This window comes from Solea solea, chromosome 7 (genome assembly GCF_958295425.1).
Source record: "Solea solea chromosome 7, fSolSol10.1, whole genome shotgun sequence".
NCBI lineage: Eukaryota > Metazoa > Chordata > Actinopteri > Pleuronectiformes > Soleidae > Solea > Solea solea.
Window position 1 is genome coordinate 13,449,112 of NC_081140.1, and position 17,749 is coordinate 13,466,860.

At 39.4% G+C, this 17,749-nt stretch overlaps 1 protein-coding gene across 2 annotated transcripts in view; it reads left to right on the top strand.

The window, feature by feature from the left end:
- The window catches only part of dync2h1 (dynein cytoplasmic 2 heavy chain 1), a 90,390-nt gene that overhangs the window by 3,262 nt on the left and 69,379 nt on the right, over positions 1-17,749 (top strand). For both annotated transcript variants that reach the window (XM_058633739.1, XM_058633740.1), the window contains exons 6-40: positions 13-157; positions 518-663; positions 765-851; positions 1,256-1,390; positions 1,607-1,720; positions 1,822-1,933; positions 2,524-2,648; positions 2,770-2,945; positions 3,261-3,456; positions 3,556-3,651; positions 3,744-3,905; positions 4,074-4,172; positions 4,611-4,750; positions 5,029-5,257; positions 5,866-5,993; positions 6,597-6,712; positions 6,910-7,037; positions 7,332-7,481; positions 7,626-7,831; positions 8,295-8,450; positions 8,562-8,676; positions 8,824-8,994; positions 9,389-9,547; positions 10,897-10,965; positions 11,150-11,304; positions 11,756-11,888; positions 11,974-12,091; positions 12,239-12,351; positions 12,444-12,557; positions 12,684-12,834; positions 15,273-15,478; positions 16,017-16,199; positions 16,454-16,636; positions 16,924-17,147; positions 17,375-17,490. In XM_058633739.1, coding sequence (XP_058489722.1) covers positions 13-157; positions 518-663; positions 765-851; positions 1,256-1,390; positions 1,607-1,720; positions 1,822-1,933; positions 2,524-2,648; positions 2,770-2,945; positions 3,261-3,456; positions 3,556-3,651; positions 3,744-3,905; positions 4,074-4,172; positions 4,611-4,750; positions 5,029-5,257; positions 5,866-5,993; positions 6,597-6,712; positions 6,910-7,037; positions 7,332-7,481; positions 7,626-7,831; positions 8,295-8,450; positions 8,562-8,676; positions 8,824-8,994; positions 9,389-9,547; positions 10,897-10,965; positions 11,150-11,304; positions 11,756-11,888; positions 11,974-12,091; positions 12,239-12,351; positions 12,444-12,557; positions 12,684-12,834; positions 15,273-15,478; positions 16,017-16,199; positions 16,454-16,636; positions 16,924-17,147; positions 17,375-17,490 — 5,056 coding nt within the window. The remainder of the gene's footprint in view (positions 1-12; positions 158-517; positions 664-764; positions 852-1,255; positions 1,391-1,606; positions 1,721-1,821; positions 1,934-2,523; positions 2,649-2,769; positions 2,946-3,260; positions 3,457-3,555; positions 3,652-3,743; positions 3,906-4,073; positions 4,173-4,610; positions 4,751-5,028; positions 5,258-5,865; positions 5,994-6,596; positions 6,713-6,909; positions 7,038-7,331; positions 7,482-7,625; positions 7,832-8,294; positions 8,451-8,561; positions 8,677-8,823; positions 8,995-9,388; positions 9,548-10,896; positions 10,966-11,149; positions 11,305-11,755; positions 11,889-11,973; positions 12,092-12,238; positions 12,352-12,443; positions 12,558-12,683; positions 12,835-15,272; positions 15,479-16,016; positions 16,200-16,453; positions 16,637-16,923; positions 17,148-17,374; positions 17,491-17,749) is intronic.

Below are 17,749 nucleotides of genomic sequence, written 5' to 3' on the forward strand. Positions count from 1 at the left end.
TGTTTCCACTAGGACTATGGTGGTTTGGATGGCTTGTCCATGTCTGATGTTGTGGATCTGGTGGAACAGAGCAGTGATGCTCTGGATGATGTTTGGCGGCAGACTGATTTTGAGCCATATCCAGAAACACGCATGGTTCGACTCATGGATGTCATTGGTGGGGCTCTCTCACACTTACACTGACCAACAGAATGAAAAAAAACCTTTCTGACTTGGGAATTATGATATGTTGTACATCTACGTTGTGGACATCATTTAGTGACTGGTTGTTGATGAAATACACATCTTTTGAGAAATGAAACCAACACTATTTATCATACAACTCTACACTACAATACAGTTCAGACATTAAGACATTCTTAATTAAACTGTAAAATGGTTGAGATTAGTGTGTAACAAATATCAAGTTGTTAACATGTCTATAGCCTAGTGTTTGGGTACTCAGTATGTGGCTGCTTTTGTAAGTTACTATGAGGTCTCTATTTTGTTTTTGTGTTTGTGTGAATACATGTATTAGGTGGAGCTCTGGGAAGATATGTGCAGAGGAAGCTGAGTGGTCTCAATATTTTTAAAGAGCCCTTTGTATCACTGAGAGAGAACCTGAGGATGGGTGTTGTCATCTGTGAGCAGTGGGTGGTCGCCTGTGATCATCTGACAGGACAGGTATGGATTTGACAAAACAAACACAAAACAGTAAAATAAAAATGAAACCCATCTTCAAGTTTTATTAAGATAAATGTTGAAAATGTGATGTTTTTTTTCAGGTGTGGAAGAGACATGCACCTCATGCCTGGAAGGGAAACAAGCACTGCCCACAGAGCCTCCATTGTCTTGCAAAGAGACTGGATGAGGTAAGATGTGGTTCTAAAGTGCATATATTTGTTTTATAAATTTACTGTATAATTGTATTTCATATTGAGTGGATGGAATATATAATTATCATTTTAATGGACCTTTTCTCCTTCCTTTATTTTACATCTTAATTTAAAGTCACTGATAAACTATCTGAGCCAGTACTGTAGCTTTCATGCATGTCAGTGATCATTTTCTCCTGTCACCATTTGCCAGTAATGATTTCACACATAAGTGGGTCACTTACCACACTGATGGCCATATTAACAGTAAAACAGTTAACAATCTTTTGTGACCAGTATTCACAGGATCAGAGTAGAATGGCAATACTTACAAAAATAATTTTGAAAACCAGACACATGAATGAAACATAGCTATATGCTCCCATGTTTTTGTTTATCAGGTGCTGACTCTGCGTATGGTTCATGAGAAACTCCTGCATTTGCTACCAGGAGGGAAGCAGCAAGCTCTGACGTCAGATCGTGTTTTTGAACCTTTCTCTGGACTCAACCCTCTACATTACAACCCTTACACTGAGGTAAACTGCAGGGAATTTTGCGTGCGTTAGTGTGACTGTCGTCATGCTCCTGTGACTTTGTTATGATAATATAGGTGTAATGTGGGTTTTTCTCTTCCTCAGTTGATGTTTGTAAGCTCCTCTCATAAATTAGTATTTGATGATAGTGATGTAAGCAGACTTTACATCCCGACACCTGCACATATTTTACTTACGAGGCGCATCCCTGTTTTGTAGCCTCTTTGGAGAGCAGCAGTTGCTCAGTTTGAGCACCTAATGGCTCCGTCAGAGCAAGAAATAGCTGCCAAACTAAAGAGCTACATTGCCGATGTGCAGGACAATCCACAACAGGTAATAAAACACAATGCTTTAACTCGAAGGTTTGAAATATTGTGTGTTGATAAGTCAACTTACCACATGTGCCTTGTTGTGTGTGTTTGCTGCTGATAAAGCTGTTGCAGGTGTTTCAAAAGCACAAGGAGTTGATCAGACGTTCCACCATCAGTAAAGAGCTTCAGTCAGAGAGAGAGACCCTACTGGCCAGACTACTTGATTACAACAAGGGTACACAGTTCTGTCTTGGCAGTAATGTGACAGTGGGTTACTGGGTGGGCTTTTCAGACAGGGAAGCAAAATGATTAGAAGTAAATGCAGCATATGAACACACATGTAGTTTATGGAACGATGTTGTCGTCCACAGCAGACTGTTCGTGATAGAGTTGAAATGGTGGCATAGAGGTGCCGCTGTGGGTGATGTGATATTGACACCTTCAACAATACTTGAGTTGTAAAACAAGTATTTTTTTGATTTATTTTCAGACACTGGTGCACTTAGTTTGCCCGAGGAGAGCCAACAGTGTCAGACTTCAAATTACCCCAACACTCACTTTTTCAGAAATGCTTTAATGTAATTGGGGAAGTAAAAGGTCCTCGTGGTAGAATGTATGTACTGTCTTAGAAAGGCTTTACCACTCTAGGTGCTCACTCATAGTAAAAGACGAGTAAATGATTGTCTGCCAAATGATGTATGCAATCCTAACCCAAACAAAAAGGAAAACAATTATGCAGTTAATTCAGTGATAAAGTCCATTTTGACACAATTATTGCTCATTCCCAAGCTTCTCTGCTTCTCTGCTCATATTTATATTTTTTAGGACTGAAGACTGACTTTGAGACCCGTTGCCATGGAGGCCCTGGAGAAAAGTCTGGGCCTCTTATTGGCAAGAATCTTCCAGAGGTGGTCAATAAGATCGTGTGGGTCCGACAGCTGATACACAAGGTCATTGAGTGTTTACAGTATGGGTGCCTGAATTTGCATGAATTTAATGGTTTGACAGATTAATGAATGCTCTTCATCTCACAAAAGTGTGTCTTGTGAATGTGATTCTTCCTCTGATTAGGTGGAAGACTCTGTCTGCATAGCTAAGGCTCTGCTTTCAGACTTGTCTGGGTTCAAAGGGTTTCTGCATTTCTGTGAGGACCTACTGGAACTTCTGAGAACCTATGAGCAGGAACAGTTTGAAGATTGGTCAAGAGATATACTCTCTGGACTGGCTGACCCAAAGTCAGGAATCAGGTTGGAAACATTGGACACTAAAAATTATTACCTGGAAGTGACTAACAGGAATTACAAGGAAAGGTCGGGGCCATGCTAATTAATCCTTTTCATTTGAGGGGTTCAAACTTTTTCATTCTGGTGAACAGAATGTATGCTCTCTCCCACTCTTTGCATATATGTATGTATTTCTACAACTTTCTCCTCTAGTTTTCTTTTCCATGTTCATCATCACCTACTCTATATAACATATATTAACGACATATTTACTGTACATCATAAATGGTGCTGGTGGTTGGTATTTTCAGTCTTCAGCTAATGTCTCCCCATGTACAGTCTCCAGGCCAGTAATCGTGTCATGGACCTGGACCATGTGGATGGCAGATTAAAGATCCTGTACTCAGACAAACTGGTCAGTCTGCTCCGGGAGGTCAGGCAGCTCTCTGCTCTGGGCTTCCCCATCCCAGCCAAGATACAACAGGCTGCTAATACTGCAGATAAATTCTACCGACAGGCCATTGTCCTAAAACAGGTCAAGATACAAATAAATCAATATTTATTCCCCTAACTATTTAATTCTAGTAAAGGTTCTCTCAGGCTAATATTGTAACACAATGTTACTGTGTTATAGGTGGCTCACTTCTACAATACCATTGACCAGCAAATGATTCCTTCTCAGAGACCTATGATGCTTGGTCTTGCCTTGGCCTTTGAACAGGTCATCAAGGTATGACTCACATTTACTGTTGTAATTTCGAACTACAATAATAATAGTAAGTGGTATTTTTCAGAGAAAACGTTTCTACTTTTCGTTTTCAGAATCCTCGCTCACAGTCAAAGGAAACGGGGGGTAAACTGCAGATCACGTGGAACAACCCCAAAGAGTTGGAAGTATACATTTCCAAGCTGCAGTCTGCTGCTGAGAAACTTTCCTCAGAGAATAGAAAGCTACGCAAATGGCACACCGACTTTAATGACAAGGTCATTTTTTAATCAGCTTTTTTTTTTTTTTTGCTTTATCACTGAATACAGAGACAGTTAGCTTTAATTTGCTCCACATTTCGTAAGCACTACTTTTGGAAACATATTTTGAGATGAAAGACCTCCTGTTGTTTATGTGCAGACCTCTGTGTGCTCTGTGTTTCTCAGGTGGTGTCACTGATGAATGTGGACCTACTCAAACACCAGCAGCGGTGGAAGGATGGCCTTCAGGACCTCCGTATGGGCTTTGCCACTCTGGAGGCTCAGGTAAGTAAATCATGTTTCCACTCAGAAACAGGAAAAAGAAAGTCTCCAAGAAGCTCAGTGGTTATGGGTCATCACACTAATTAAAGTGTAACTAAATCCCTAAACCACTTTTGAAAACCAGTATATATTAGGTTATCTTGTCATGTTATTTTCTGGTCCAGGTGCAAATCTTAAAGTACTGCAATTGTACATGTGATAAAAATTCTTCATCTACTGCTTCTCTAGTCAAACACCAGCTACTGCATTCAAAATCAATGGCTTTCTTAGTCCATAGAAGTTGGTGTTGTTGCTTTGTCTCTCTTTACCACATTGTCAATGATTGACAGGTGTCAAATTAATTAGATGGTTTAGTTACCCTTTAAAGCCCACATATGCAACCTGTACACCATGTAACCATCGAATTGTCTTCTTTAAAAGCTGATGAATGTATGTGTGTAGGGCTTCAGGTCTGATGACATGCAGGCATGGCGTCAACACTGGAACCATCAGCTTTACAAGGCTCTTGAACATCAGTACCAGATGGGCCTGGAAGCTCTGAACATGAACCTGCCTGAAATACACATAGACCTCACTTTCAGGTCAGTAGACACCTTCTGTCGTCCACATTTCTGTCTTGCACGATGCTCTGATTTCATCCTTGGACATTTCCTCTTACTCTTCCTCCCAAACATACTGTACAGTATTTTCTCCTCATCTTGCACTCCTAGCACTCACTTCTTTTTGTCTTTTCTTCTCTGCCTCTTGTGACCATTTTTCTTTGCCTGTCTGCCTTTCTCATTCTCTTCTTCAAACTCGATTTGCGTGAAATAAAGGATAAAATGTGCCTTTCATTTTTCTCCCCCCTTCCTGTGAAAAGGCAAGGCCGATTGCAGTTCCGTCCTCCATTTGAGGAAATCCGAGCACGCTACTTCAGGGAGATGAAGCGGTTCATCTCAATCCCAAACCAGTTCAAAGGGGTCAGTGCCCAAGGGGAGGAGCTTATCTTCAGCGTCATGATTGACAGAAATGCCACTGGGTTCCTGACCATCTTCAGAAAGGCTGAGGACCTCTTTACTCGCTTGCAGGCTATACAACACAAATTTAAGGTGCCTGAATTAATGATTTTTGCATAAAATGAGAACTCTGTGTGATCACTACCATCTTGTAAATAGCTTGTGTATAATGTTAAGAAAAAGTTTTTTTTTCCATGGATTCAGCCTGCAATGAGTTACATAATATGAAGTCATTAATAATTTGCGCCAGCATCTAGGAAGCTAAGTATCTTCTATAACCTTTTGGTCTCTACTGTGATGCTGTATTTCAGCTTGATATAGAGAGATGAACCTTTTCTAACCAAGTGTTCAATGGAGTGTTGCAGTGAGACATTGCTATGATGTTTTCTCTGAAAGATTGTAGCTTGAATTAGTAATGCTTCCCTATTTACATACTGAAGCTCTCTTGTTTTCATTGCCTGTGGTCTCCCCTTCAGTCTACCGTAATACAACACTGTGCATAGTATATTTTCCCTTTTTGTTCCGCAGTCGTGCATGTCTAAACAGTAGGGGTAGGCCCTTGGCCAACACCAAACTTCTCTTTTATCTCCCCTTTTTTGTTCTCTTTTCATTTAGTCATCTAATGTATGTCTAGCTTAGATGTGGCTTTTGTCACCTTTGGCTGCACACAATCTCACTGTAATTCTGTGTGTGTGTTTTAGGAGTGGGTGGTTCCAGGACAGGTGGATTTAGAGAAGTTGGTGGAGAACCATTTGCACTCCGTACAGGACTGGGAGAGAAATTTCAAGGCCCTGAAAGCCCGGGGTAAAGAGTCAGAACGTCTGCCCAGGTACATATACAGTATCACACACAATTAAATATAATGAAGTAATATCTACTTAATAGAAACAGGGACATCAAGTAATACCTACTTTACACTGACTCCATATTCATATTAAATCCAGTGTGATATATACACAGAAAGATGAAACCAACACGATCCCTATCAGATATTCTGACACCTAAAGGCAGATCTCTTTATTAAAAAGTGAAATTAATGAAGCCTTGTCACATTTGTGACAATACAACAGCATTAGACATTTTTTGTAATAATTCATAGCACCAATGATATGTCCTTGTGTTTATTACTCTATTCACCTCCCTGTTTATCCTTTTTTGCAGCTGACTTCAGGTCACTGATGTCTCTTAGTCTTGATACAAAAAGTTTTAGCCCAAGAAAAGAGACCCTGTCTTTAGTTATCTGCAATCAACCAGATTTAGTTGAGGTCATTTGGCACTGGCCTTCATTTATCCTATAATATTTAAGTTATTGACGTTTCACATTGAGAACTGGGTAAGGCAGTGAATTGAAAGGCCCTACTGTATGTTAACTGACAAATAGCCGGACATTTGAATCACAGCCACAAACCTCTTCTTCTTCCTCCTCTGTCAGTCAGGAGAAGGTAGACTGTATCACAGTCAACTGTGAACCAGTGAAAGCTGCCATTGACGATCTGATCCAGAGACTGTTTGACGTGCTGCTCTTATCACTAAGGAAGTCCATACAAGGTATAAACATCTTTTTACTTTCAGTATTATTCTGTTGACAGCTGACTTAGTGAAGTAACCACAAACTTTCCATATTCCAATTGCTTTGTCTCTTCTTAGCTGTTTCAATTTTGTTTTCCGTTCTTTCAAACTAATGACATGTCGTTGCTCTTGTGTGTGGGTGTGCGTGTGTGTGTTGCCATTGTCATTGCTCTCAGGCCACACACAGGCCATAGACACTTTTGTGTCAGAGTCAATGGGGGTCTTGTCCATGCGACCAGAGAACATGGAGGAGATTGGTGCAGCCAGTGGCAAATACAGACAAATACTGGCCAGCAAAATGGAGGTTTGTCAAACACAACAATATAGTAGGTATCATGCTTGAGTTGACTGCAAGCAAGTTTCAATTTATTCTTAATGGTAAGCAAAACTGGTTAGTTTTCTCATATTAGGTTAATTGTAATGCAGCTACTGTCAGTATCACAGCATGCACGGATATATTTAAGTTTATATACAGTTATACTGTGTGTCATGTTATATTTTTGATGAACTCATTTTTTGCCTGATGGGCCAAATGTTTTGATTATCTGATAATGAAAGTCACTACTGTATATACACTGTATGCACTTCATGTCTCTAGATCTTACCTCAGTTCCAGTGTGTTGAGGAGAAGAACCGCTTGCTGCGAGCAGTAGCAGGATCAAGCCTAGACTCACTGTCCTCTCTCAGAGCCAAGTGGGACAAACTGGAGCTTGTCATGGAGAGTCACCAGCTCATGATCAAAGAGCAGGTAACATAAATGCAAATTTTGGATCTTGGCTTATAAAAAATGGTCTCCCTAAGTTTGTGTTAAGTTTCCTCTATTTGCCCTTACTTTCTGTCATGGGCTGTGTTCTTGTGCCACTTACTCTCTCTTACCCTGTTTCTCCATCAGGTGGATGTGATGCGGAGTAATGCTGCTGGACGTATCGACACATACAAGGCAGATCTGCAGCGGTTTAAGGCTCGCTGGGACCAGCTGAAGCCCAAAGATGAAGTGCTCGAGGCGGGTGATCATGCTGCCCTTCTCGCATGTCTCCAAACCATCAGGGATAAACAGCAAGAGTTCCAGGAACTCGAGCTTGTCCGCAATAAACTGCTGTAAGTTGTTAAAATGCTAAATGTATAGTTCTTTCTATGCTTCAGCACCAGCGATAGCTGTGGTCAGAGGCGTGATGTTTTTGTGTCGCCCATGCGCTTGTCATTTTTTTATGATATGATATCCCAGGATTGGAAATGTCAGGACATCTTGTAAGGATGATTAATGCCTTCATCCTTCCACAAAATGCTCCAGTTAGATAAAAGGTATAAATCTTTTTTCTGTTGAGATGGGATTTTTACATTACATTTTATGTAATCAGCTATTACAAGTCCAAGCCTTACTAAGATGTGAACTATATTAGTGTCTTTTTGATTTAATTACTTATGCATTTCAATTAGGGTTAGGGTTCATTTCCATTTCCATTAACACATCTTACCCAAAATGACAAGAAATACTACAAAGATATCACCCTCTCCTCTCCTCTCCTCTCCTCTCCTCTCCTCTCCTCTCCTCTCCTCTCAGTGAGGACTGTGGCTATTTTGACCTGGAGGCACCAGATTTATCTCTGGCAGAAGAGACAAAAAGAGATATGGAGGAGTACAGCCAGATGTGGGGTCTATATGAGGAGTGGCAGCAGGGCTTTACAGACAAGGCCCAGGAGGACTGGATCACATTCAGGTAAATGTTTACTCGAGGTACTTTGCATAGTTGTTACTTTTTTAGCCATTACTGTATGTACTTATATGCCCTGTGTTAATATATATGTTTTTTTGTGTTGTTTTTTAATAGGAGTAAGACCTATGTGTTTGAGGAATTTCTCTTTACATGGCAGGACAGGCTGCAGAAGCTAGAGCAGCCTTCTGCTATGTCTGTTAAACTGCAAGCTGAAGTGGACAAATACAAGGTAGCAACATTTAGCACATTTGAAGGAAAAGGGAAATGGCATCAATTTAGTAAGATGCGAAAGTGATTATTGTCTTTGTTGTAAAAAGTAACCATAACCACTCTTTGGGTATTTTTCAACAACTGATCTTTCCATTCTCATGTCTAGGACATGGTTCCAGTGCTAAAGTATGTACGTGGAGAGCACCTGTCCCAGGACCATTGGCTGGATATGTTTCGTTTGCTGGGTCTTCCACGAGGAACAACTCTGGAGAGACTCACTTTTAATGACCTCCTCAGTGTGGCAAAAACCATTATAGAAAAGGCCATGGAGCTCAAGGTTTGTACTTTTAAATATGGCCTGAGTATGAATATATACATTATATAAAAAAATACTGTCGGAACTCTTCTGTTTTTAGACCATAAATATTGCGCTAGACATCATAGGACACCAGGGGGCAGCAGCAGGTTGGAAACCGGGAAAACAGTATGTTCTGTATATTGATATTGGAAAGGCTTTTATATGCACATTGCACGCCCAGCTTAAAACCTTTGTTCATATAGATTCAAGGGTATATTCACATACATCATACTTGTGTTTTAGTGTTTGGCCAACTCTCTTGTTTCAATTTGCATCTTGATCCGAAAGGTTTGAAATAAAAACGTATATTAAGATTGGAATGAACTCCATTTACTTTGCTGAATAAAGTGTATCTGTGTGTGTATCCATTTAGGACCTGAACAGCCGTGCCCAGGCAGAAGTGACGATCAGAGAAGCATTGAGGGAACTGGATTTGTGGGGAGCTGCAGCTACCTTCAGTCTGACTGAGTACACAAACAGCAGTGGTCACTCTCTAACACTCATTAAGGACTGGAAGGATATAGTCAACCAGGTACATATGTGCTCATACATTTTTTCATCTGTAAAGATGTTGGTCAACACTTCAGTTTGACAATAATACACATGTACAAACACATGACATCCGACCTAAAAGAGCGTTGTTTTTCAGCATTTCCGTGGCTCTATACTGTATTTCTACTGATTGCTCAGTATTTACCCTGTTTTGTAAGACTGATTTTTTGCTTGTTACACCCAACCTTGTTTTATAGTATTTCTGTCAACTTACTAATTCACATTCACACAATGTTTCAGAAAAATCTAGGCTCCGACTCCTTTATGGAAATAGTATACATTATGTACTTGGACAGTGTAACATAAGATGTGAGTACTTGATATTTGTTCTAGCTCATTTGACTAAGTTGCTTGTAATATGATGAGGAAACTGGAAAAATGTCCCATAAAGATTGCTGTAATGTCCAGTGAAAAGTGAAAGAGAAAGGCTAATTTACCATTTTAATGCATGAAAAGATGTTATGGCACAGTTAAACAGCCTTTGAAATGTGAGGGCTGAATATTTTCATAATTTTAATGAAAAAACCCTCAAGAAATGGAAAATTGTGAGTGACTGAGGTATCACCTTTTCACATCCACTATATATGCAGATAGTTTGTCCAACCAACTACTTTTTGACCTATCCCGGGTTTTTTCCATTTAGAGAAATTCTTGATAAATTATATATTTTTTGTGAGAAATTGATGATTTCATCACATACCAAAAACAAACAACTTGCATCATTAAATAGATTTAAACATCAATGCAGGTAATTCCAAAGGGCTTGCTTACTTTTTATTGTCACTTTACTCTCTCTGAAATTTAAATCAGGATTTAGAGCTGAAGAGCTTTTTACAGTTATTAAATATTTACTTTTGGCACCTGACACTGCTTAGTCACCAGGTAATTATTTAGAATAAGAGAATGAGTTAACGTGACATGCTGTTTTTCTCATATTGCTGAATTTTAACTGACTGCCTAGTCAGTGCATAATCCTTGTATACAGTATATTAGTTTTCATATATGAATGAGTGGACCACACCGATGCAGACGATTTTTACTTATTTGATCATGCACACATACACAAATGCATATAAGTTTGTTTCTAACTCTGCAGTTTCCTTCATTATCCATCAGCTGTTGTTGTCACTGTTTACATGGCCCAAACTTACTTCATTACAGTTATTAATGGTAATTTCACGCAGGTTAACTTCTATTGACTGATTTGTAGATTGACTTGGAATGAACATAAAATGTCTTTCACAAAATGCAGACACATCTCCTGGCACATTAATTGAAATCTTAAGAACTTGCAGACATTGGCCTTATCATCATTCTATGCTCATCCAGGTGGGAGATAACCGCTGTCTGCTGCAGTCTCTGAAAGACTCTCCCTACTATCACAGCTTTCAAGACAAGGTCAGTTAAAAGGCTTGAATCTATATCGGAATCTTCCAAAGTTTTCATTTTTATTCATGAGGAAAAAAAATAATTTTCCTAAAATCCCTCTTATGTAAAGAGACAATTTTTTTGTTGGATCATTCAGTTGTTTGCATTGTTTGTGATTCACAAGATTGACAATCAGCTCTGCATGTATATCCAGGTCAGCCTGTGGGAGGTTCGTCTGTCAGACTTAGATGAGTACCTGCTGAGTCTGAATGCCATCCAGAGGCGTTGGGTTTATCTGGAGCCTATTTTTGGAAGAGGGGCATTGCCACGGGAGGAGGCTCGCTTCAAACGGGTTGATGAAGACTTCAGGTCATTTTTATGTGTTTTTTAACTTGAGAGAGAGACAGGTTTTTTTTGTTTTTTTTGATTTGCAGGTTTACTGTAGATTTTCTAAAATGAGTAAGACATATGAGATATTCATTCATTCATTGCCTGCTGCCATGGACTTGCCAGCCCATCTCAGGGCCAACACACAGTTATGAATAGCCATTCACTCGCACATTTACACCTGTAGTCAATTTAGAGTGTCCAATAAACCTCTGCCTGTTTTTGGACCATGGGAGTAAAACCCTAGAAAACCCATGCATGCATGGGGAGCACTAACAATTTCTATATTCTATTTGATGCACAGCACATTATAGAGAATTTCATTAATAGCAATAAGTGAATGTTCTCATCAACCACTGATGCTGGTTCGTGCCCGGACTGTACAGTATCAGTATCAAAACATGGTCTTGACATTTTTCTTACATGTTAACAGGTCCATAATGTCAGACATTCAGAGAGACAACAGAGTTGTTTCTCTGAGCTCAAGGGCTGGCATCAGAAACTCTCTGGTCACCATACTAGATCAGCTTCAGCGCTGCCAAAAGTCACTCAATGAGTTCCTGGAGGTACGCATGTGCATTTTTGTGTCTATGGACATTTGTGCATGCATCACACGTTGTAAGCATCACAGCTTTTGTGCGGTTCTTGCAGGAGAAGCGTTCTGCTTTCCCAAGGTTTTATTTCATTGGAGATGATGATCTGTTAGAGATTCTTGGACAGGCAACCAACCCAACGGTCATTCAGTCACACCTCAAGAAACTATTTGCAGGTCAGACACTTGTTTTGTTTTAGTTTATGTTATGTTTATGATGTAATTCTCTTCTATTTTTTCCTTCATAGGTCTGGCACCTTCCCTTTTCTTATTTAAATGTATTTATATCAGGGAAGGTAATCTTTGTATGTTCTCTCTGTGTAGGCATCCATAGTGTTGAGTTTGATGAGCAGTGCCAGAATATTATTGCCATGTGTTCTTTGGAGGGAGAGACAGTGTCACTCAGGAACTGCATATTCATCTCCAGCCATGTGGAGGTAAAACAGATTTTGTAAAAAGCTTTTCATTAATAGTATAGTATAGTAGTTTGTTCATTTAGTGTGTTTAAAGCAAAACTTCTTCTTCCCAGTTATGGCTAAAGGAGCTATCTGTGGAAATGAAGGAGACTCTGAAGCAGCTGCTCTATGAATGTATGTCAGCAGGGAAGAAAGGGAGTGTGGACCCGTTACGCTACCCATCACAGGTACACACGCGTTTGTGTTCCAGTATGCAATATCTGTTCAACTCAGACTGTATGACCCAGCCTGTGAAATAACACATCCTCCTAACTTTTCGGAACTTTTCTAAACCTTTCTGATTTTTGGTGTAGATTCTATGTCTGGCTGAACAAATCCAGTTTACTGAAGATGTGGAGCGAGCCCTAAAAGAGCAAAATCTGCAGCAGCTGGAGCTGGAGCTCAATGCAAAGTTGGAACATTACACTACAGTGGACACTAGTTCTGATGATCACGTGAACACAGGTAGGCCTGTGTGTGTGTGTGTTTGTGTTGTGTGTATTCATTGGTAAATATGTGTGTGTCCAAGGAATTAGTTATGGCACCACTAAACTTTGCTTCATGTCCAGTCTGAGTACCCTAAGCAAACAAGTGTTAGGACAGCCAATTTTATAAGCTCCCATTCATTCCTATATGATTGATTGATTGATTGATTGATTGATTGATTGATTTTCATGTGTTTAATTATTATCCATTATTGTCAGCCATTGCAGGGCCAACATATAGAAACAGCCATCCACTCACTCACTCGCATCATATTACATTACATTACATTACATTACATAACATTACATTACATTATATTCAATATATGCTATACTATACTATCCTATATTATACTTTCCCACACTCAAGACAGATAGTGACACAGATGTTTGACAAATAATATCACAAAGAGTAAAATACTCTTTGTGATATTATTTGTCAAACATTTGAATATAACATGCCATACATTGAAATATTCTGATTTATTTGCAGCACATCAAATACAGAATTTTGCCCTTTTATTTTATTTTTTCAGCAGACTGCTCAAGCATGGCTTGCTTTGTTGATTGAGTCCCATTCTTGACAAAGTTAATCTCTCTTTTAAAGCCAGTTTAAAACAAACAGTTGCTTCCTTGACACTTGTGCTTTCTTCCACTATTGGACCTCCCCTGGTGTTGTTACTTAGGACTGAGAGAATAATGGCTGAATGTTCTTTGCTGAATCTCTTGAACACCAGTCAGACACAAGAGCCTGCAGAGGTCTAGTACTGTTTAAAGCTTCAGACACTACTCCATCTGGCAGGCTACTTTAATGACATTAAAGTAGTAATAAATACATTTTTCTTATGTTTTTGAAGACAAAAAAAATACATTTATAGCTTAATCAAGGTTTATTCATGCATGAAATGAAAATGTGTCTGTCAAACTGTGTATAACACGTATTCATGAAAACAAAGCTTGGTTCAAGTGTTGCTGGGCCAATTTTTCTTTATGCATTACTTTTTTAAATTAATCATATTCATAGAAAGAGATGCAAGAAATTTCAGCAAGGCACTGTGGTGTGTGTAATACAATGTATTTGCAGATATTTGTCGTTTATTTTTTAAGTTTTGTATTTGACATAGAGCTAATTTCCATGAAAATGTGCCATTCCATTCCGGCTACCTGAAAACAATCAGGTAGGCTGAAAAGGCTGTACAGTAGTAGGACTGATTAAACAGCTAAAGTAATGGCTTGAAGGATAATCGAATTACCCAGTCAACACAAATGAGCCATAAACCTAGGCAAGGAGTGGGAGGTGTCTCCCATTTTAGTGTTGAGATAAAACAGAAGGGTGTACCTTTGGCAGGTATTTTGTATGCCTCTGGGGCAAGGCTGATGTCAGCGATGCATTATTTGGAATGCATCTATAGTACATAGCAGATGGCAGAATACCCATTATAGTTTAAAATGTCATCGCTCCAGGTTTAAAAAAAAAAAAAAAACACCTTGAAAAGAAATCAACAGATACATTTTGTTTAAAAAGTCTAAAATGATTTCCCCCTTCTTGATGTTTGGGGTTATTAAAATGTGTCATTATTTATGAACCTGTAGACCTGCCATTTCATTTTATGTATTTGTAAGCATAAATAAATATTTATATTTTTACTGTATATTCACTTAGTTGTGACCAAGATACACACTCGGGCAGGGCATTTTGGTCAAACCACAAACCGTATGTACAGTTCCTACTGTATTTGTAAATTATTTTTTGTCATTTTCTTTTTATCACAGTGTGCTTAATGATTAGGGATGCTGTACAAGTTAGTAACTACAGCACTGTTTATAAAATACCTCTGTTGTGTACATTGTTCTGCCTTGTGTGCAGTCATTGGCACTTAAGCAAGCATTTGTTGATGATATTGACTTTCCAGGACATCAGTGTGGTAGCTGTACTCATGTCTGACAAAGTCTCCCCTTCGACATTGTTGTTTAGAAATTTCACCTGACGTGTTGGCTTTGTTTTCACAGCGAGTGGTCCCATTTTTTTTCGCACAGATCAATACACTTCTGCGTTTTTACTTGACAAGTGCTGCTGTTGTGTGGAAATGTAGAAGCTATTGTTATTCTATCTGCTAACAATGAAGGGCCGTCATCTTTTCAGAGCCAGGCAGCTAAAACGGTTCCTGGCTGGGTTATATGTAATGATCTATTGACCGGGGGTTAATATCAATCCCACACCACTCAATTAAGTTGTATTACCCTTTAAGTAACAGGTCTAAAGGGCATTATGTATAGTGATGAAAACAAAATAGACTATAACATGGGCTATAGTGGGCAGGTCTAACCACTGACCACAGATCTGAAGCACCAGAAGATAACGGTGCAATTTTATGCTTACTGTCATAACCTAACATTGATACATGTCTTTCTGTGCAGAGTCCAGTGTCTTGCAGCTGAAGCTGAAGGCCTTAATCCTGGACATAATCCATAACATCAGTGTTGTGAAGCATCTTAAAGAGGCAGTAGTTGCCAGTCCTGATGCCTGGGCCTGGAAGAAGCAGCTTCGCTTCTACATGGGAGCAGACAAATGCTGCCACATACATATGGTGGATGCTCAGTTCAGTTATACATACGAGTACCAGGTGTGTCAGCATGTACTTACTGTGTAGAAATATATAGTCCTCTTTTGTAATTGTTCGCTGATGAAATCATTATTTGTTGATTATTTCCTCTGGGTCAGTCTATTAACAAATGTATGTGAGATATACTCAACTTCAAATAGTCTGACTTGTCAAACTCATATTTATTTAATGTCTCTGTCTCTTTAAAGGTCACATTGAGAATCAGTACCAACAAATGTTTTATTTTAATAGATAACAAGAGTGGGGCAACTTGAGAATTTTATTACTTCAAGTTATTTACCTTATACCTAATGGAGGCAATGTTTATGTGTAGATGAGGAGCACTAAAGATATCTGTACGTCTGCCTTTTCCTTTGAAAAACACATTATAGTGTGAATCTTTATTAGTTTTTCCCCCTCACTTTTTAATCAATCATCTCTATCTTCTGTTGGTTTCTCACTCCTTGCATCCCGCCCTTTTCTTCTGTCTGGTTATCTCACTGCATTTTTGTCAAATTTTCCTCTTGTTATCACTCACTCACTCCATTTTCCATCCCAGGGGAATGCAGCAAAGCTAGTGCACACTCCACTGACTGATAAGTGCTACCTGACTTTGACCCAGGCCATGAAAATGGGGCTTGGGGGAAACCCTTATGGACCCGCTGGCACAGGCAAAACTGAGTCAGTCAAAGCCCTAGGAGGGCTGTTTGGACGTCAAGTACTGGTGTTCAATTGTGATGAGGTAAAGGATGCTCTTAATGATAATCTGAAGGATTTAAAGTATAAACCAAAATCTATGACTACACACTATTTTGTCTGACAACACTTCCAGGTATACACATTTGAGTTAAGTCTGTGGTACACATGAGGAAGTACACGGATGCACAATCACCTCTTCTAATCATTTAACATGCACATTTACAAGGTTGTTACTTGAGAAAGAAATGTCAATAAGAACACATTAGATCTCTCTTGTGGTTTCTGTCTGTTTTTCAGGGTATCGATGTGAAGTCAATGGGAAGAATCTTTGTGGGCTTGGTGAAGTGTGGCGCATGGGGCTGCTTTGATGAGTTTAACCGCTTGGAAGAGGCAGTGCTTTCGGCAGTTTCCATGCAAATCCAGGCCATACAAGACTCTCTCAAACACCACAAACACACATGTGAACTGCTAGGGAAGGAGGTCAGAAAATAACAACGACCCAGATTAACACTTTATTTTTTCCAGTTTCTCACTATTTCTTGATGCCATGTCTTTTAGTACCTCTTTAATTATTATAACTACATTTTATAACTGCACGTTTCTACTTCCAACCTGCAGCCTGTCTTAATCTATATTTATTCATCCATTGTGGATAAGTTGGTTGGTTGGTTCATTAATCGTCAGCAATCAGTCTGTATCCATGCAAGTGTGAAAAACATTGTGAGAATAATGTAATGTAGGTTTTCTTGTTTCTCTCTATCCTCCAGGTGGAATTGGATCCAAATTCTGGAGTGTTCATCACACTGAACCCAGCAGGAAAGGGCTACGGAGGCCGACAGAAGCTACCAGACAACTTAAAACAGCTGTTCAGACCTGTGGCTATGAGCAGGCCAGACAACGAGCTCATTGCTGAGGTCATCCTCTACTCTGAGGGCTTTAAAAGTGGAGAAATACTTGGACGGAAATTGGTTGCCATTTTCAACCTGGCCAGGTATAAATCTGAGGTGTAGCTGTTTTTTATTTAGTTTGGTAAAGTGTTGATGGTAGATGGAGAAGATTTATTGCATTATCTGTATATGTGAAATACCGATTTGATCTTCTTGTTTGTGGCGGTTCTGCTGTGCTGTTTTTTTTTTGTGTTTTTGTAAACCCTGAATGGTACAAAAAGTGCTGCGGTTAATAGAGAGTGTGTCAGCATGCCTTTATCTTTCTGTCCAGGGAGCTGTTAACACCCCAGCAGCACTATGACTGGGGTTTACGTGCTCTGAAGACAGTTCTGAAGGCCTGTGGCAGTCTCCTGCAGCAACAGAGGAGGAGTCACAACAAGGACAAAAGTAAGATCCCCACTGGCTATTCATTTATTTTCAGGCACAATATTTCTGTTAGGCATCCTTACTTTTCCACTAGTGACAGGGAGAGAAGTTAGATGCATCTTTGGTCATGACCTGGAGTCATATTCATAGCTGTTGACAGTACACAGAACAAACTCATATTATATAAGTGGAACACAACTACACAAACACATTGCATAGATATCTAGAATGGGAAGAACATTTAAAGCATGTAAACTAACACAGAGCATTATGACTTACT